The following is a 21129-nucleotide window of genomic DNA, read 5'->3' as shown; positions in this document are numbered from 1 at the left end:
TGTAGGCTGGCATGTACGAAGCAGTTAATGAGGTTTACAAAGTACTCATTCCTATTCATGAAGCCAACCGGGATGCAAAGAAGCTCTCCACAATCCACGGTAAACTCCAGGAAGCATTCAGCAAGATTGTACATCAGGTAATGCTTCCTCTCTGGTCGGGGGAGTGTCTAGAAACCTTAGCATTGCCTGTGCTCACATCTAACCAGACCCCAGGGGATGATCATTTCACTCGTGTTAAAAGACGGCTCATAACTAAACCCAGACTCATTTACAACAACAGAAATGAATGAATTAACCTGAAGTGGTTGTGACTATTAGAAACTCCCCAGATGACTTTTTTTTTCAAGTTTTTGAATTATTTAGTGATGTTTTAGAATTTTATTTTCTGTGTTATATTATAGACTATAATTATGAGTCTGATATTTACCTTAATACTAGTTCCTTTGCTGCCAAAAAGGTTTTATGTGTAAATTAACTTTTTGTTGAATGATGTAAAATTTTAATGAAATCCTAGTGCTTTCTACTGCTGTAGCTGTGTTTTGCTTTTCCTACTTTTGTACTGTTACCCATAGTATATTTCTAATATAAAAACAACAAATGAAACAAGTTCTTAATATAACTTATAGAGTGATTTCAGTACTTCACTGTGTAGGCCACATTTTCACCAAAATTATAATCAATTAAACTTTGTTGGAAAATGAAAGAGACTTTTAGTGATTGGTGCCTTCTGACTGAGTCACTGGCTCCATTGAAAGTCTCCTGTTGGGCCACCTCCTTCTCCTCTTACACATTTCTGCTCCCTTCGCACACATGCCGTCCACAAGGTGGTGGAGGGGTGACTGCCCACTCCGTCCCTCATGCAGCACTAAAACTGTCTCACTGTCTACCACCTTGACCACCATGGCCAAGCTGTCACAGATGAAGTGACAGACTCTGATGGTAAAGTAGGTTGTTCCTGTTATACCAAGACTCTATTTGTACTCTCCTAAAGTACTGAGGCTGCAGAAGATTGGTTAGTTTTCACAGTGGTAACAGGTATGTTTTTATAATCAATTATGCACATGCTATGAGAAACTTCACCCAGCTTGAGAGCTCTGTGATGCAAATTATACATATCCAGTCCAGGCCATTTAGAGAGACTAGTGGTTATCTATTTGACTGAGCTCCTAGCAGTTGGCAAAATTTCAGTGTATGTACTGCTTAACCTGGATATTTCAGAGGGATGAAGCTCCTGGTAGTTAGAGATCTGAGTTAGACACAGAAACAGAATAGGCAGCAGATTCTCTGTCCCTAAAATGTGTGCTTCCACTTAAAAAGTGCTTCTACTTTTAAAACTTAGCTTTCTGCATAATGGCACACGTCTTAGTCCCAGCACTCAGGGAAACAGAGACAGGTTTCCTGTGAGTTCAAAGCCAGCTAAATCTACAAAGTTAGTCCAGGACAGCCAAGACTACACAGAGAAACCCTGTCTCTGAAGAAAAAAACAAAACAATAACAACAAAAATATTTAGCTTTTGAAATGCAAATTTTTAGGTATTGAGTTTTGCACAAGTATGTTATAAAATTTTATTGGTCTTAAAAGAAACAATATGTGCTGTTTGAAATATTTTGTTATCCTCTGTGGAGAAGAATCTGTGGTATTATACCTTATAACTGAACTTCTTTTGGCTTCTTTGTTTTTTTGAACAGTTTTTGTTTTTGTTTTGTTTTTTTATGACTTGCCTTTTTTTTTTTTTCTTTTTTTTTTCTTTTTTTTTTTTTACTTTTTATTACACAGAGTACTGGCTGGGAGGTAGGTAATGTTTTAGTTAGTTAAAGACACTAATAGATGGATTTGACCAGATTTCTTATGCCAATGCTTTGCCCACATGTGCTAGCTGTGGGCACTCTGTTGCTGTCTGCTTATCAACTGAATTCATTAACCAAAGAAATTTTGTTCAAACACTGTAAGTTATTTGAAGAACTTTTTGACTTAGAGGTTCTAGGCAGTGCATGGAAACCCCTTTCACTAATGAGATTCTTTGGTAAATGAGCTACTGTGTTCTCACTCTAGTTTGTTTTTACCTGTTGACGCATTTCTTTCATCAACACTTATACACAAATTTCTTTTTTAACCATATTGTTTCACTCATTTACAGAGGTCGATTTATATATTATTGCTCAGAGGTACAAATAGAAAATGCTGTATTTTGTCTGGAGCCATCAGGTAGAGGACATGCCATTTCCTATGCCTTTGTGTAAGGTATGAAACTGAGCATCCTGTCCGTAAAGATGGGTGCCAACTATGAAGATAACTGAAATGTGGTCAGAAAATAGGCATGCTCGAATTGAGAGGTGGGGTTTAATTTGATGAGTTACTTTGCTCTGTATATAGCCCCCAACCCAGGAAAGAGATTTATTTTGATCACATAAGTTAGTTGGGGAAGCAAGATAAAGAAATTGAAAAGCCTTAACACTTAAAAATTTGACCTCGCCAGGTGGATCTCTGTGAGTTCAAGGCCAGCCAGGACTACAAAAAGAGTCCAAGGCAGCCAGGGCTCTGTTACACAGAGAAACTGTATCTCAAAAAAGTAACAAAACTAAATTTAACAAATGTACCTCATATTCTGATAGTGTTTATTAGTCTATAATGAAGACTGCATGTGCTTCCTTTTATGTCGTGGTTAAATTTGGAAATGCTAAATATAAATTATTAACTGAAATTGAATTTTTCATCTTTCTGTAAAGGAGACACTTCCATTAAAAAAAACAAAAACAAAAAAAAACCTCCCTAATAGTGAATAGGATCTATTTTGGGCTAAGTGTTTTGCTAAGATTTTTGGCTTTGCCTCTCTCACCTTGTAGTTACACTTACGTTGGCTGAAGAGACTCAGCTTCTCCACTTCATTTCTTTACAATCCTTATTTGGGGACCCAAATAGAAAAATTTAGAGACAGATGTTACTCCTGAAATAGCGCCTACCCCCTGCTTATCTTTACATGAGCCATCGCTTGTACGTCTTCCTTATTTTCCATATTAAATGTGCATGCCCTTATTAATACCTAAGATATAATTTCTTGTTTCTCTGGCATCATCTAGACATAGGCAGAGTCTAGCCACAGCTGTCTTTGAGGAATAAAGCTCCTGTATCATGAAATAGAATTAGCTGAAGCTAGACATAAAATTAAGAATGTATTAAAACCTCTGAGCAGTTTTTTACTAGTGTGCTTGATGCTAAATCGACCCCTGGACAATAGAGTTTCCGCTGGTATGACGTTAATGCCCTCCTCCCGTTGTGTCACTGCATGGTAAAGGCTGCACAGGCCTCGTCTCCTCGTTTGCATTCCTGTCTCTGCCTGTGCTGCATCCCCAGCTTCGCAGCATCTGAACTTGTTGCACGAGTGTTTTGTTTTTTGTTTTGGTTTTTTTTGTTTTGTTTTGTTTTTTGCTGTACTTGTTAAACTTAAGTGATGCTTGCATTTTAAAAAATATGTTTGCTACCATTTGCTGCTTAAATGTTTTGAAATTCCCCTAATTAAAATGCTTTCTGTTTTCTCTCTCTTGCCCCTGGTTGCTGACCTACTCCCTACTTTTACTATTGTCTATTGTGGTAAGTTCCTATCTTGTGAATATTTTCCTGTTTGACTCTGACAGCTTCAGTGATTTCATTTTCTCCAAATCTTGTTTCTTAGCTAATGTCTTAGTATTCTCATGGGACCCTCATTGAATCAATACCTAGTAAGGACAACTTATATATTGCATAAGGTTCCTTAAGTGTGCATTGTTCCTCATTTTACACTGTTCTTGATTCAGTAAAAATTATTTGACTTGGTAAAGCTTCTTGGAGGTAGGGGGTTGGGGTGCACAGGGAGACCACTCAACCAGGATATTTAGCTGTTTGCTGAAGTATTTACATGTCAGGTGACAGATTGTGAAACTCTCAAGAACCGGCCACTGTTGACTACCACGTTTTGCTCCTTAATATCTGGTTGCTGTTCACATTTATTTTCATTTTTCCCAGTGTTCACATTTTGGTTTTTTTATAAGGATGGAGCATAAAGATGCTTTTAAGTAGTTGAGTGGGAGAATGTGCTGTACAAGAGAAAATATGGTGCAAAGCCCTCACGGGTCTTTCCTTCAGGAACAAGAGATTGGCTTTACCAGTTGAGGGGGCACTGAGTGGGAAGAGCAGCACCTCCGAAAGAAATGCTCTGTGGAGTCGGAGCCTCCCTGTATAGACTGGTGGACTTAGCGAGACCATGCCGCACTGTTTCCTTTGCCTCCTCTGCTGACACTATGGTCAGCAAACTGTAGATGGCATGAACTGTGACATCCTTTCTGGGCATGGAGGTCCGTGATGATGAGAATTGAACTTGTGATAAGACACTGGGTAGGCTGTATCTGAGGAGTCTGTTAAGCCACCCCTTGATCTTTACACTGGATTATAAGGAAGATCTGCAGAGGCAGTTTTTGTAAAGGATGCTATGGTAACATAGAGGAAAACAAACAGCAATGGGGAGGTAATTCTGTAGTGGATTACTCAGCAGGCATAGTGGTTCATGTTTATAATCCCAGGACTCAGGAGGCTGAGGCAGGAAGATCAAGGGTTCAAGGCCGGTCTTAGCTAAGGAGTTCGAGGCTACCCTTGACTACATGAAACCCTGTTTTAAAGCAGGGGAGAAAAAAACAAAAAAGTTGAAATAAAGTTGAATTACTCAAATTCATAAGAGCTCTTAAGAAAAACATCACAGAGGTAAAGACAGCTCAGAGGTTGTTCTCATGTCCCAGTGTTTGTGCATGGACTGTGGAAAGGATGTAGCTGAACATCTTAGTTTGGGTGTCACACAAAAATGCCTCCATCACATAGTGCAGTGTGATCATAGGCAAGTTGTGGGTCCCCCCTCCCAGTCTGGAAGCTGATGATCAAAGTAGGGGTAGCAGTCACAGAATTCTGCTACATATTAATGTAACATGTGTAGGCGGAGCATGCTATTGCGTGCCAGTGATTTAAGCCCTCCGGACACCGAAGAAGATAACTGAGAGCTCAAGGCCAGTGGAGGCTACAAAAACTAAAAAAGAAAAGAAACTTAATATAATACACATAAAGGGTTTATAACATAGTAAATACTCAGTTGGAGATCACCTTTTATTGATGCTTTGTTTACGTCCTTGGCATTACCATCACTGTCGCTTTGAAGTCTGTTGGGTTTGTTATTGATGATGATATAATGGGGATCAGACCCATTGAACTCATGAGATCTCGGCAAGTGCGTTGCTGGGCTGCTGAGCTGTCTGCCAGCTCCTGCTGAAATCTTAGCACAAGATTTAAGACAAGAGGCCAGGCGCAGTAACACTCCTGTAACCCCACCTATCCCAGAGGAGCAGGCAAGAGGATTACATGTTCAAGGCCAATCTGGAAAACTGAGCAAGGTCTTGTCTGAAGGTCAAGAGCAGAAAGGAAATGGGGCTGAGATGCACTCATTGCTGGAGTGTCCCTAGAGCGTGAAGCCCTTGGACGGATCCCTGTGTGTCCCTTCCATGCCCCAAAGGCTAATAGCATGTTCTGTGCGTGATGTTCCCATGTAGACGTCATGGCCAGAAGACTCTAACCTAAGAGAAGGGAAAGTAGACGACCACTGTATGCAGTACTAATGTGCCTGTGTAGAAATCAGATAGTATAGTGGAAACAGCTGGGTGAGGGGAGAAGGCGCCACAGAAACGGTGTACCACCAGCCCAACAGGTTTCTTCCTTAGTAAAAAAGAAAGAAAGAAAGAAAGAAAACAAAAAAGAAAAAAACAAAACAAAACAAAGCTAGAACAGATGTAAAATGTGTTTGATGTGGGAGGTAGTTTTCCTTGTTGTACAGTTGCATCTTAACCTACAGAGTTAAGAAAGCCTTAAGTAAAACTGCATAGTGAGAATAAGCTATATATAGTGTGGGAGCGATGTGAAATTCAGAATGAATTCTGAGCAGTAAAAGAAGTAATGCTAAGTTATAGGAAAGTAATTGAAAACAAAAGTACATGTCAAACAAAAGAAACTTAAATTGGAGGAAATTTTTGCTGAAAGTAAAGCTATGTGATTGTGCCTTGAAAACTGGATATTATCCAGTGGGTGAGTGGTAGAGAACACACACACACACACACACACACACACACACACACACACACACACACACACACACACACACACAGAGAGAGACACACAGTCCAGGAACTCCGTGTAATCTCTCTGTATTTGTCTCCTGTATTTCAATTGATGTCCTCTGTTCCACACAAACCGTTCTCCACCCTGTTCCTCTTGCCTCGGAGCCTTTGCACCGGCTCTTCCTCTGTTGGAATATGTTTTCCCAGAATCTATATGAATAGCTTTGCACCTCTTTCCTCAGTTGTCACTTGCCCAATGAGACTTCTCTCTGTGTCCTTGGTGAGCTCATGTGTCATAGACCCTGACAAACCTTAGGCATTCAATACTTGAATGGATGGTTGGATGGTTTCCTTCACATACATTGTCTTTTATGACTAGATCTGCCCTTATTTTCCTCCTCAGTCTACTGGAATGTCTCTTCTTTTTTCCTCTGTTCACTTGGCTTTTTTTTTTTTCAAGGCAGGGTTTCTATGTATAGCTTTGCTTTCCTGGACTCAATTTGTAGACCAGACTGACCTCAAACTCAAAAAGATCTGCCTGCCTCTGCCTCCCTGAGTCCTGGTATTGCAGGTGTGTGCTACCACACCCAGCTGGCCTTTTTTTTTTTTTAAACGTTGAGCACTGTGGGTGGCTAGAACCTTAACTGTTATTTGGTTCCAACAAGATTAATCTTCTATTATTAATACTGCTAGTTACAGTATGTACTGCTTAAATTTTATTCTTTTGAGGAGCAAGTTGTATTTTTATTCTGTTAGTGAAGATGAATAATAGTTAACATAACAATACCAATATAAAAAGTATGTTAAAAGAGGTAGCTAAGTTATTCAGGTCCAAGGTCCAGGGCAGTGATGCCTTCACCATCAGATTACATCACAGTACTGTGTCTGTTTTGGGATCATACACATTATGTGGTGTCACTGGAAAGGCCCATAAAATGGAAGCAAGACAATAATTCTATAATACAAAGATTAAGAATTTGAAAGTTGGGGCTGGAGAGATGGCTCAGTGGTTAAGAGCACTTCCTGTTCTTCCAGAGGTCCTGAGTTCAATTTCCAGCAACCACATCATGGCTCACAACCATCTGTAATGTTATCTGATGCCCTTTTCAGCAGATAAAGCACTCATATACAATAAATAAAATAAATAAGTCTTTAAAAAAAAGAATTTGAAAGTTGGGTTGGACGTGGTGGTGCATGCCTTTGGTCCCAGCACTCAGTAGGCAGAGACAGGCAAGCGGATTGCTGTGAGGTTGCGGCCAGTCTGGTCTACAAAATGAGTTCAGGACAGCCAGGGCCACACAGAGAAACCCTGTATCCAAAACAACACAACAAAGAATTTGAAAGTTTAGCTAAGGGAAGCAAATTCTAATTACTATCTTTAAATAATATTAAAGATATAGAATAATATTTTAACCTGGAAGCCTCTTGAGCCATGGGAGCTAAGATAGAATGTTCTAGTATTTATGGATTTCAGGAGTGAAAATTATTGGTGTATGAGGCATAGTTGTCATCTTAGATCTTTTGCTTATGTTCCACGCAGTGCTTTCTTGTCCTGATTGTGTCAAGGTGTGCTATTGGCCTGTTGGTGGTCCTAACATAAGTTTCCGTGAAATTTATTTCATTTGCCCAGAGACTTCACTTAACTATAAGAATGACTTAATGGTTATGTTGCATTTTAAAGTTAGCTCCAAAGGTAATTTTCTTCTTATGGATGAGAATATGGGGCTATTGTACTTCCCTCACTTCCATATGATAAAACTGGTAAATTAAGGGTCAAAGGTTCTCTTTTTGCTTGATTACCTATAACATTTGCTGTTCACTTTTCAAAGCATACCATCTAGTCTTTTCTATATAACAAAAATAAATATAAAACAACAGGCTTAAGGAGAACTCAGAGGAACTTCATACTTTGCGGTTTATATATAAGTCACTGCAGAATCCTGCTGAATCCTGCTGAAACAGCTTTGGGTCTTTGTTGCATAGGAAATGAGCAGATGTTATACTCATTAAAAGACTTCGTTCTTGCCAAACTTGTGTGAGAATTAGGGTGACTTTCTGTCCTTTTTCTTGTTGTCAGTGTGTGGTTAATATTAGGCCTTGTCACAGTATTGTGTGTATCTGGGTGGTCATACTTATCACTAAAAAGACCAATAAGATGGAAACCAGATAGTAATTCTAATACAAAGATCAAGAATTTGGAAGTTTAGTGAATGCTTTTGGCGGTCTTTAAAATAAAAACTCAATCTCAAAATTGTATTATTACCTTGCACTCAGATTTTTTTCTTTCATTTTCATTTTTTTCTTTTTCATTTTTATTCTTCTACATACAAGTATTTTTATCAACAATGATACTAATTAAGGAATTTTTACATTTGTACTTCTGAAGGGTCTTGGCATTTTGCTGATTTTGTACTCTATACCAGATACTATCATTGGCTTTTGTTTCTATGGTCTCTTTTTAATATACTCAGAGACTATGAGAAGGATTGTGTTGACTTGAAAACATATTAGTAATGTGCTCTAATCAATTTCATATTAAGACCTTTTGGTTCAATGAGGAAAATAAGTTAATGTACAGCTCAACTGTATGGAATTAAAAACAAAGACCATATTGCTTCATTTGGTTAAAAAAAAACTAATGGGCATGATTCTTGTTACAAATAATGAAGAAAAAACATTTTCTTTATTATTACCCTTATTTGAAGAATAAACATAATTTTGAGCTAATTTTTGCTGTTTTAGAAATTTTACGATATAACAATTTAAGCATAATGTCAAAAAATTGCATTAAAATTTCTCATTTTCCTAACCCTAGGATGGTAAGCGGATGTTTGGCACCTATTTCCGTGTTGGTTTTTATGGGACCAAGTTCGGGGATTTGGATGAACAGGAGTTTGTTTACAAGGAGCCTGCAATAACCAAACTGGCAGAGATTTCTCACAGACTAGAGGTGAATGCTGTGGTGGCTCACAAATGCCATCTTACACTTCTGTAGTGGATAGACCTTCATATCAGCTTTAATTATTAGAGAAGCCATCAGCTGTACTTTTGAGGCTTTATTTTCACACATATTTTCTAAGCACCTTTATCCTTCAGAATTACTCCAGTTTCTCTAGCTTAAGAGAGAGACGGGCGATCAAGTAGCAGTGTGTGATGAGACTGGCGCCAGCAGCCCAGGAGACAGCTAACGCAAGCGCTGCCGCTGTGGCCTGACTGCCTGCTGAGGCATTGTGAGGGTTAAACGTGGAGTCACACCTGGCCATCGCCACTGAGTCCCGTCTTCAGAATTCCCTGCTTCTCACAGAGACGATTGTTTTATATTTAATTCTGTTAACACATCTTTCCAGTTGCTCTTCTGAGCCTTTCTTTTACTGCTCCGAGTATGGCTTATGACTCAGGAGCATTTGTGTCACCTAGGAGAATCTCAGATCCCACCCCAGACTTTCTAAGTCAAAGTCTACTTTTTGACAGGATCCCTGCGAGACCTGTGAACAGTCTGGGAAGCAGCGGTCTAGGCTTGCTTCTCTTCTCAGATGGTGTCCTAAAGTCTAACTGATGACTTTGCTGGGTATGGTTTTCATAAAGTGGCTCGAACCATGACTCTTTTCTTTTTATAAATTAGGTAAGTCTTGAGATATATCATGTGGGGATAGCTCCTAGCGATCCTCCTGCGTGGCTGCATTTAAAGGTCATCTCCTTTGCTGGTCTAGTTTTTCCTTCTCAAGAGCCATGACCATTGCCTAAACTACAGCTCTTAGGTCCCTTAAAAAAAAAAAACAACTGAGTTTTAATTTCTTTGGCTGTTACTTAATTGCATGGAAATGACATGGTTAGAACAAAACTTGCCAAATTCTGTGGTCTTGCTGAGGCGTCTCCCTCGGGCCTGCTCTGCCTTACCAGGAAATTCATGTAAAAGATTTCCTTCTCTTGATTCCAGGGATTTTATGGAGAAAGATTTGGAGAGGACGTGGTTGAAGTAATCAAGGATTCTAACCCTGTAGACAAGTGTAAATTAGATCCAAACAAGGTAGGTTGGCTGCGTTGTGATGCTGTGCAGCTTACGTCTCTGAAGGTCTGTCTCCACGTTGTTTTGCGTGACACGCACTAGGTGACAGATCATTAATACGGACCTTTCCCCTTTTCCAGGCATATATTCAGATCACTTACGTGGAGCCGTTCTTTGACACCTATGAGATGAAGGACAGAATCACTTATTTTGACAAAAACTATAATCTCCGTCGTTTCATGTACTGTACGCCCTTCACTTTAGACGGCCGTGCCCACGGGGAGCTGCAGGAGCAGTTCAAGCGGAAGACCATCCTGACGACCTCTCACGCCTTTCCTTACATTAAGACGAGGGTCAACGTCACTCACAAAGAAGAGGTAACTGCACGGCTGAGGGAAAAAGAACCCACGAACCAGTACACGTGGCTTTAGTGGAAGATGCGCCCTACCCTCTTACACACTAGGGTTTCACCATTGTTGCTCGTTCATTTTTGGCTGTCTTCCAAGTTGCTGATTCATCCTCAGCTTATGTTTTTTAAAACATTTATTGCTTTTTATTTTTATTAATTTAGGTATTAAGGTTTGGATTCTGTTACATGAAAGCTCGTAAAGTGTCCCCGTTTCTTCTGGCTTTCTTATGTAAAGCTTATTGGGTAGTTTTCTGGTGGTACACTGACCCGACTGCTACTGTTTTACTCAGATAATCTTAACACCAATTGAAGTTGCTATTGAAGACATGCAGAAAAAGACACAGGAGTTGGCATTTGCAACACATCAAGATCCAGCAGACCCCAAAATGCTTCAGATGGTTCTCCAGGGGTCTGTAGGCACAACTGTGAACCAGGTTGGTGCTTCTCACTGGGTGTGTGCAGTTGGAGTAATATTGTAATATTTGCAGAATGACAGAATAGTGCAAATCAAGTGAAAAGATTGTGTTTTGGATATCATGCTGTACAGAAGTATAAATGGAGATATATTGAGAAACAGATTATTCACAATCTTCATACCTGCCTTCCCCGCTGTCTGTGCCTATCTGTTATGCACTTAAGATATTCTTTGCTGGGACTCGAGATATGGCTCAGAGGTTAAGAGCACTGTCTGTTCTTCCACAGATCCTGAGTTCAATTTCCAGTAACTCAATGGTGCCTCACAGCCATCCATAATGAAATCTGATGCCGTTTTCTGGCATGCAGGCACACATGCGGGCAGAATAAATAATATAAATAAGTCCTTTTTTAAAAAAGACTGCTATCTTAAATTTAAAAAACAAATATTCTTTGCTAGATGGTTGAGACAAGCAGGTTCTCTGTGAGTTCAAGCCCATCCTGGTCAACACAGCAAATTCCAGGCCAGCCAAGACTATATAATGAAATCCTGTCTCATAAAACAACAAAAACAAAAAAAGTCTTTCATTTAAAAAGTATACATGATTCAAAAGACTGATTTCCAGAGATGTGATAAATGCATATGAACCTCTGGTCTCTTAGATTCTTTTTTTTTTTTTTAAGATTTATTTGTTTATTATGTATACAGCACTCTGCCTGTATACAGACCTGCAGGCCAGAAGAGGACACCAGATCGCATTATAGATGGTTCTGAGCCACCATGAATTGAACTCAGGACCTCTGGAAGAGCAGTCAGTGCTCTTAACCTCTGAGCCATCTCTCTAGCCCCGGGCTCTTAGATTCCTGATGATGTTTCCTTCTCCAGATCTTTTTCCCAATGAATTTTGTGGAATAATTAATGTAGAAGCATTTTGGAAAATGTAATAATAAAGCCAGGCATGGTGGCTCATGCCTGTAGTCCCAGCACTTGGGGAGTCAGTCTCTGAGTTCAAGGCCAGCCTGGACTATAAAGCAAGTCCACAACAGCCAAGGCTACACAGAGAATCCCTGTCTCAAAAAACCAAGACAAACCAAAAAAGTAATAGTATTTGCATATAAAATACCATTTTTTAATGGGATGTTGGAAGGCATTGTGTTGTCCCCTGCAGTTGATTTGCTGAGGTGGTCTCCCTCGTGATTTTAGGCATGGTCCCAGTCTTAAAGAGTACCTGCAGTTAAGAGCATCAAGAAAGGCCTTAGCCACGTTTTGCGTTGTATGACTTGACTACATTTGGATTAAAGAGCAATGCCAGCATAGAGCTAAAGTAGACTTTTGTGCCCATAACACTAAAGTGCTTGTTTTTCCCCTTCAAAATTCCCTTCAAAGACAAAAGACCTTGTTTAATTTATTGGATCAGGAATAACCTTTAAAATGTTGAAGGAAGTTGTTTTTGTAAAATCAAATGTAATAGCCAGTGGATTGGGAGATGCATTGAAACTTGTGCGGCCAGAATAATAAAAAACAAAAATACATTTAATAGCCTCAGTCCTCAGAGGCCTGTTCATTTCTTTGAAGGATGAACCAGTAGGAAATGAATCACTAAGTGTAGAAGGCAAGAATATAGGCCTGGCATTGGGAGTATCTGAAGCCCTAACAGACGTGAACGTATCCACTGTAGATGCGGCCCCGTCAGTGATGTGACTCTGGAAGATAAAAACCCTTCATTGTTCCCTTTTATCTCTCAGGGCCCTCTGGAGGTTGCCCAGGTCTTCCTGTCTGACATACCTGGTGACCCAAAGCTCTTCAGGCATCACAACAAGCTGCGCCTTTGCTTCAAGGACTTTACTAAAAGGTATTTGAGGCTTCTTGCAAAAAGAGCGTCAGACTAAGAGTAACCAAACCACAGTTTGAATAAACACCACAAGGAACTGGTGAAAGGAGAAAATGGGATCTGGTTCGCCGTGAGAGGCTATCTTCACTCTCTGCTCTTTACTACCATAGACTTGAAAGCTGTTGTTTATGCAAAAAAAAAAAAAAAATTAGTATTGTTCTTCACTGCCCAACACTAGTTTCCCCCCCTCAGGAAATTGTAAACTAACAAATGTTGAAGTCCCAGCCTTACCAGTGTATGTAACATATCCTTGTCCAGTCTTCACGATCCTCAGTTTCTGAACAAACAAAAGATAAGGTGACCCCCTCTCGTAGAGAGGGTTACAAATTAGTTAACTAATGCTCAGGTGTCTAGGGTCTCAACCGCACCCACATCCCGTGAGTTATTAGGAAGACTTACAGGATTCAACATGTATCTGTTCTGATTGCTGTGACTTACTGCACTGAAAAGATGCAAAGTAGGGTCAGCCAGGGGAAGCACACTTGGCCTGGAGCTCAGAGGGTCTTCTGCCACTGTGGGCACAGGCTGTGTGCATTCCTCCAGTAAACTCTAACAACGTGTGGAGCTCCTTGGGGATGGCATACTAAAACCCTAGGTCACAGAAGGAAGGCATCACCAACAGAATAGCTGGAACAGCAAGCCCCTCTCCAGGCCAGATTCCCAAGAGTCAGCATTGTAATGTCCTTCTAAAGGATATTAAATATAAGATGTTGGAACAATAGGGAAAACGGTCATTATCAACTCACTACTTATTCCTAATATTTATTTATTGACAGTATGATTACAAAAGGGAGAATGATTCATGCAGCTTGGCAGTGTCAGTAAAAATGCCACACACTTTATGTGGACCTTAAAGATTTAATTCTAGGTTTTAGATCTAAAAGGTAAAAGAATGTGCCCAAAAAAAAAAGTCAATTTCTGTATCTGTGTGGCAGTGGTCAGTAATCCAGTAATGCCAAAACCACAGATGCCACAGGGAAAAGAGCCTGAGAAACACCTGGGCAAGTAAAATAGGGGTCAGACTGAAAGAGCATCGTGGCCCTAGCTGTAGCTCAGTGGTAAAGCACTTGCCTAGCACACTCAAGGCCTGGATTCAGTCCCCACACTACCAAAACAGTTTCTAAAAGAGCCATGGAACCATTGAACAAATGACCAAGTGCCTGAGTACCAGTTCACAGCAACAAGGGTCTTCCTAATGTGGTCTGTCCTGTCAAATCATTTATCGAGTGTATTGGACATTGGGATCGATTTGGTTTGCTTTGCTTTGCTTATTTTGTTTGGTTGGTTGATTTGTTCTGTTCCGTTTGTTTTTTCAAGACAGTATTTTTCTGTGTAGCTCTGGCTGCCCTGGAACTTACTCTGTAGACCAGGCTGGCCTCGAACTCACAGAGATCCTCCTGCCTCTGCCTCCCCAGTGCTGAGATTAGAGGCGTGCGCCACTGTCAGCTGGACGTTGTGATTTATCATCAGTAAGTGTGGATGGTGCTGCACTGCTTAGGAAGATAGCACTTCTGTTCTTGTTGTATTAGCTTTACAAAACTCTTAGCTCCTTCCGCCTGAGCTTTAAAGACAGCCAAAATTAAAGCTTACAGAGCTTCCTCCAGGGTCTGGGCACACACTCAGACTGTAGCATTCGTGAAGTCCTACTAGGTTTGATCCCTAGGACTACATGAAATTGTTAGCCCATGCCTGTAGTCTCAGCCCCTGAGAGGTACAGTGGGAGTTCAGGGACATCCTTTATTCAGCAGAAACTAAACAAATGATCAGATATCTGAATTTTTGTGAGAGTTTTTTATTTAAATTTATTTTTAACTGATACATTGATATGTTTTGATTATATTCTATGCACTACAGTACCTATGAATACACTATATAATCAGAAGCAAATGTATCTCCTAAGACACTATTTCTTTTTTATAAAGTTTTATTTTTATTATGCATATGGTGCTTTGCCTGCATGTGTACCTACAGGCCAGAAGAGGGCACCAGATCTCAGTATAGATGGTTGTGAGTCACCACGTGACTGCTGGGAATTGAACTCAGGACTTTGGAAGAGCAGCCAGTGCTCTTAACCTCTAAGCCATCTCTCCAGCTCAAGAAACTATTTCTTAGTAGTGAAAATGTTCAAAATTCTTTGTTCTTCTAACTTTTGGAGTATACTTTGTAATACTGTTGTCTGTGGTGATCCTACTTTGTATACAAGATGTCTTATTGCAGTCTAATGTAGCTGAATGTGCCCTGTCCAGCCTCTCTGCCCATTGCTGACCCTTCTCCTGCATCTACCTGGTAGCCACCATTCCATTCCCAGCCTCTCTGAGAATCACATTTTTACATTACACATGTGCAGTACCTGGTCTTCCTGTGCCATCTTATTTCACTTTGCATAGTACCATTTTCTTATGTACTGTCGTGCCTAAGACTTGATTTTTAAGGCTAAAATGTATCCCATTATATATATGAACCATATGTGTATGTCTGTGTGCACACATGGGGAGACCAGATGTCGACATTGGGTCTCTTCCTTAATCATTTTCTATCGTATGTTTTGGAAGAGTCTCTCCCTGAGCACAGCAGAATGGCTGGCTAGTGAGCCCCATGGCTCCTGCCTCCACTCCACCCACCACCTCTGAGAGTAATATGTACATAAAACCCCACACTTGGCTCGTTTTGTTTTGTTTGTTTACCCGTGTGCTAGGGGATTTGGCTGGGTTGACATGCTTGGACAGAGAACACTTTACCAACTAAGCCACCTCCCCCACCACCACCCCCAAATGAACCATCTTTAGTTTTAAATTTGTCCTTTGACTGTTTTATACATTTATGTAATGCATTCTAAATTCTCCCACCCTCCACCTTCCCCCACCCACCCCTGTTGACCCCATTCATCATTTGATAGATGGCGTAGGTTGTTCCCACTTCTTGGCTATTGTGAGTCATGCTGCAGTGAGCAGGGTGAGGGTGGGATGTAACAGGCTGATTTTGTTACCTTTGCGTGTGTAGCTGGCCGTGCCACCTGGGGGTGCTCTTGGTTTTGTTTTTAAGCTTTTATGTGTTTTGCTTGTATGTGTGCATGTGCATCCTGTGTGTCCCCTGCAGAGGCCAGAAAAAAAAGGAGTTAAGTACACTGGAGTTATAGATGCTACGAGCCATTGTGTGTGCTAAGAGCCAAACCAGGGCCCTTCAAGAGCAGCAAGTGCTCTCACCTGCTGAGCCTATTCTCCAGCCCCCATTTCTCATGCTGTCAGGGGTGTACTGACAGGCAGCATTCAGGGGCACCTTCTCTCCACGCTCTCAGCATCACATGTATTGGGTGTCTCTTTTGACAATAGCCATTCTTACTGGGAAGAGGTAGTCTTTATTTGCATTTTTCTAATGATTAGTGTTGCTGAACTTTCTGTGTATTGTCCATATCTTGTTGCATTGTTGGATGTTTACATCTGAGTTCTTTATGTGCCCTAGATACTAACTCTAGGTCACATGTATTTTTGCCCATGTGTAGGTTGTTCTTTCACTCGGTTGGTTATTTCCTGAAGCTGGTATTAGAAGTGCTTTAGTTTGATGCTTCCTATAATGTAGCCTCATGGGATTGGTTGTGGGAAGCCAATTCCTAACATGTGAGCACATGACCTGTGCCACTTACTGGCAGACACACATATTTCAGACTTATAGAACTCATAGGTTCCAACAGTAATTTCACTAATTGGGAGGTTTATTACAACAAAATAACTCCTACTGTCTTTGGACCAGGTGATCATGGGACAATACAGGTCTCTTAGAGTCACTGACATTTAGTAATAGACAATCATAATTTTCTGCTTGCTGTTTCAGGATATTTTATCACAACTGCAACTGTAAACAGTTGCCTTTTGGATATACTTACTTTTTTTCTCTCTCTCTTTTTCTTGGTGCTTGGTATAAAAGGCAGAGTCTCACACAAAGAAGGCCAAACAGACTCCTCAGAGGAATGAACACTTAGAGTCAGTAGGTCTCCTCAAGGGTTACTGTCAGGACAGAGGAATTCTTTCCAATTATAAAAAATGCCCAAAAGTTTTTGACTGTGTTATGATATAAACCTTACAGAGAAAGTTACATAGCTGTTGGGGTACCAGATGCCTATAAAAGCCCTAGCAATTGGAGGCTGAGACAGGAGAATTGCTGTTGAGTTTAAGGTCAGCCTGGGCTATTCAGTGAGATCCAGCCCACCTGGGCCTCAGAGTGAACCCTTGTTTCAAAGAAAAAATAAGACAGGAGAGTAGGAGGGAAGAAAGAATTAGAGTTAATACTCCACTTTTGTTTTTCTCCATTAGTGGTGTTTTTCTACACGCACACACACACACATGCACACAACCATAGTTCAGTTTGCATATAATCTTAATTTTTTTTCAGTTAAATTAGAACCATTATGTAAATGGTAATACTATTTCATCAATTTAACTTTGATATTCTGTCTTCCTGTTTGAATTTAAATGTGGTGTAATTTATTCCACAGTGAGTCTTTTCTTTTGTTTAATTAAAATTTCCATCATGAAATTACTGAACCAAAGTACATAAGCACTTTTATTGTCTCTTAATATAGTGTACACCCCAGAACATCTCAGTATTAATAATAGCAGGAGTGCAGATGCTCTAGTGTCAGTCCCACACTTTGTTACATAACTCATATAAATAGGGCAATTTCTGCTGATCAATTTTGCATAACACTTCAGTTGGTTTTTAATTACTAAAAGTACTTTCTGTGTATTTTAGTGTGATGTTTTGTCTTTCAAAATGTACCTTCATTTAACCTTGTTTAAAATAATCCATTTCTATAATGTCATCCTCTTTCCCTTCCAGAAGTAGGCAGTGTCCTGAATGTTCCCGCTTTTTTTTTGTCTTCTCAACTTTATCAGAAACCACTGAGTCTCTGTGTGCTGCACTGTTTTACATTCCTTAGCTTATATAAAGGAAGTGTGTGGCTGGTTTGTGTCAGCTGTGGTCCTCAGCATTTAATGTCTGTAACTGTTGCTTGAGCTACTTTCTGTGTGTTCCATTGTGTGATTATAAGTGCTTCCTTTCTCTAGCTGGTATATTTTGGATGTATTTGGAGATTCTTGGCTGTGTGTTCCTATTGCAAAGCACATACAAAGCATGTACCTAGAAGGATGTCTGAATGAAACGCCACACGTACAGCAGATGTGCACTTGAGTATAGTGCCGTGGCTTCCTATGCTCATCAGCACCTAGATGTTAGCACATTCTCCAAAATATGTGAACTCATATTTTGAGTGTAGTCTACTCAGATTGCTTACTCTTCAATATTAACACTTTTTAAAGTTACTTTTGTGTGTTTATGTGTGTGTGTACATGCTCATGCAAATGCTCTGAGCCTGCTTGTGGAGACCAGAAGACAAACTTCGGGAGTCAGTTCTCTTTCTGTCGTGTGGGTCTCTGGGATCAGATTGTCAAGCTTGGTGGCTTTTTCTAATATAATCATTTAAAGCTATGCATTTCTCTAAGCATCACTTGAGCAGCATCCACAAGCAAGGAGCTATTCAGACAGACACAGTAGATATGGCTCTGAGACAGCCATGTAAGCCTCAGACTAGCTGTTCTGCTTCAGTCTCAGCCACTGGGATTATAGATGTGCGCCACCACTCCAGGGTCTCTCTGTGTAGCCTCAACTGTCGTGGACTCGCTTTGTAGACCAGGCTGGCTCACAGAGATCCTCCTGCCTCTGCCTCCCGAGTGCTGGGATCAAAGGCGTGCGCCACCACCGCCTGGCTTTTGTAGTACTTTTAAAAAACATCTTTTTCTTAACTATTTGAGTAAATTGGATAATGATCAAGATCTATTCACTAAACCAAGCTTTTTAGTTCAACATGGGGTGGAGGAGGTGATCCAGATCCTAAAGAGTTTCTGATCTAGAAATGGGGGTGGGGGGGTGGGGGGGTGGGGGGCAAGCTTCAGAGTCAGCGTGGACAGCTCAGGAGCAATTCATTGGTAGGACCCTTGCCCGGAGTTTAATCCCCCAGCACTGCGAAAGACAAATAGCGGCACACACTTACAGTACTCAGGAAGCTGAGGCAGAAGAATCACAAGTTCTAGGCCAGCTTTGGCTATGAATTAAAATGTTTTCAATTTAATGAGTTCAGGAAGTGTTTATCAGATTGCATCACAGACAAGAAGCAGAGAGGACAGCCGGCCAGGGACCAGTACTGAGCAATTCTGTGTCCAGGCCACTCTCCTAATAACCCATTTACCTTATGACCCATCCACCTCTCGGTGCCATGAGCTGAGGACACATGAAGTCTATGGGGACATGTTATACCTAAACCATAACAGCGCCTTAAACCTAAAGCAAGGACATCAAGTCTATAGGGACATGTTCTTAAACCTTAAGCAAGAGAATCTTTTGCCATCAACTGGAGCAGAAAATGGCCGGGGTGGGGGGCAGGGCTAAGACTATAAATTTCCAGACAGGGGAGAGGTCTAATCATGTATTTTCTTACCCCGTAGGTGTGAGGATGCCTTAAGAAAAAATAAGAGCTTAATTGGGGCAGATCAAAAAGAGTATCAAAGAGAACTGGAGAGAAACTACCATCGCCTTAAAGAGGCTCTGCAGCCACTGATAAACAGAAAGATCCCTCAGCTCTACAAGGCTGTGTTGCCTGTCACTTGCCACAGGTGAGCCTAGTGCTTCCTCCTCAGAGCGTTTTAGGAAAAGAAAACTTGATTAATTTTAATAGTTTTACAGCCTTTTATATAAAAATTCTGGTTTGTGTCCTCAGAAACCTAAGAAGATCCAACTGGTATATAAGCCTTTGCCACTCCCCACTAATGAGTCTGAAAGTTAGCCTTCCCTGTGGAGGGCACACTAGCTGGGACAGTGCTCCTCAGTCGCCCTTCCCTGTGGAGGACACGCTAGCTGGGACAGTGCTCCTCAGTCGCCCTTCCCTATGGAGGACACACTAGCTGGGACAGTGCTCCTCAGTCGCCCTTCCCTGTGGAGGACACGCTAGCTGGGACAGTGCTCCTCAGTCGCCCTTCCCTGTGGAGGACACGCTAGCTGGGACAGTGCTCCTCAGTCGCCCTTCCCTGTGGAGGACACACTAGCTGGGACAGTGCTCCTCAGTCACCCTTCCCTGTGGAGGACACGCTAGCTGGGACAGTGCTCCTCAGTCACCCTTCCCTGTGGAGGACACGCTAGCTGGGACAGTGCTCCTCAGTCACCCTTCCCTGTGGAGGACACACTAGCTGGGACAGTGCTCCTCATGCGCCCTTCCCTATGGAGGACACACTAGCTGGGACAGTGCTCCTCAGTCGCCCTTCCCTATGGAGGACACACTAGCTGGGACAGTGCTCCTCAGTTGCCCTTCCCTATGGAGGACACACTAGCTGGGACAGTGCTCCTCAGTCGCCCTTCCCTATGGAGGACACACTAGCTGGGACAGTGCTCCTCAGTCGCCCTTCCCTGTGGAGGACACGCTAGCTGGGACAGTGCTCCTCAGTCGCCCTTCCCTGTGGAGGACACGCTAGCTGGGACAGTGCTCCTAAGTCGCCCTTCCCTGTGGAGGGCACGCTAGCTGGGACAGTGCTCCTAAGTCGCCCTTCCCTATGGAGGACACACTAGCTGGGACAGTGCTCCTCAGTCGCCCTTCCCTGTGGAGGGCACACTAGCTGGGACAGTGCTCCTCAGTCACCCTTCCCTGTGGAGGACACGCTAGCTGGGACAGTGCTCCTAAGTCGCCCTTCCCTGTGGAGGGCACACTAGCTGGGACAGTGCTCCTAAGTCGGCCTTCAGAAGCCTCTCTAGACATTTAAAGTCCTGGCCCAACTTCTATCATGTTTGTGAGAGAATTCGAGACGTTTCTCTGTGTAGCCCTTGCTGTCCCAGAACTCAGTCCTCGAACTCACTGAGTCCACCTGCCTCTGCCTCCAAGTGCTGCAATTAAAGGCGTGCGCCACCACAGCTACGTCTTTAGTATGTAGGAGAATTGACCTGAGCTTCTGATCCTCCTGTCTGTACCTCCAGGGTGTTTTGGTTACAAGGATACCAGACACAAATTATGTGGTGCTGGGAGGCTAACCAGGATGCATGTTAGACAAGTATTCAATAACTGAGTTATATCCCAGTGTGTGTGTGTGTGTGCGTGTGTGTGTAAATGGGATTATGTGCACCATGTGCGAGAAGATGCCCTAGGAAGCTAGAGGGCATCTAATTGTCGGAAACTGGAGTTACACAAGGCTGTGAGCCACCTGATGTGGGTGTTGGGAACCCAACCTGGGTCTCTCTACAAGGGTAGT

At 41.7% G+C, this 21129-nt stretch overlaps 1 protein-coding gene across 6 annotated transcripts in view; it reads left to right on the top strand.

Moving 5' to 3' along the window:
• The window catches only part of DOCK7 (dedicator of cytokinesis 7), a 185207-nt gene that overhangs the window by 162646 nt on the left and 1432 nt on the right, over positions 1 to 21129 (top strand). For 3 of the 6 annotated variants that reach the window (XM_084777074.1, XM_084777075.1, XM_084777071.1), the window contains 8 exons: positions 6 to 137; positions 1778 to 1792; positions 8951 to 9076; positions 10064 to 10153; positions 10273 to 10509; positions 10832 to 10975; positions 12702 to 12808; positions 19342 to 19509. In XM_084777074.1, coding sequence (XP_084633200.1) covers positions 6 to 137; positions 1778 to 1792; positions 8951 to 9076; positions 10064 to 10153; positions 10273 to 10509; positions 10832 to 10975; positions 12702 to 12808; positions 19342 to 19509 — 1019 coding nt within the window. Of the gene's footprint in view, positions 1 to 5; positions 138 to 1777; positions 1793 to 8941; positions 9077 to 10063; positions 10154 to 10272; positions 10510 to 10831; positions 10976 to 12701; positions 12809 to 19341; positions 19510 to 21129 lie in introns of all 6 variants that reach the window. The other 3 variants (XM_084777076.1, XM_084777072.1, XM_084777073.1) reach the window with 2 other exon arrangements.

The sequence above is a fragment of the Acomys minous genome (assembly GCF_964271855.1).
Source record: "Acomys minous genome assembly, chromosome: 1".
Classification (NCBI taxonomy): domain Eukaryota; kingdom Metazoa; phylum Chordata; class Mammalia; order Rodentia; family Muridae; genus Acomys; species Acomys minous.
This window is presented reverse-complemented; position numbering and strand designations above follow the sequence as displayed.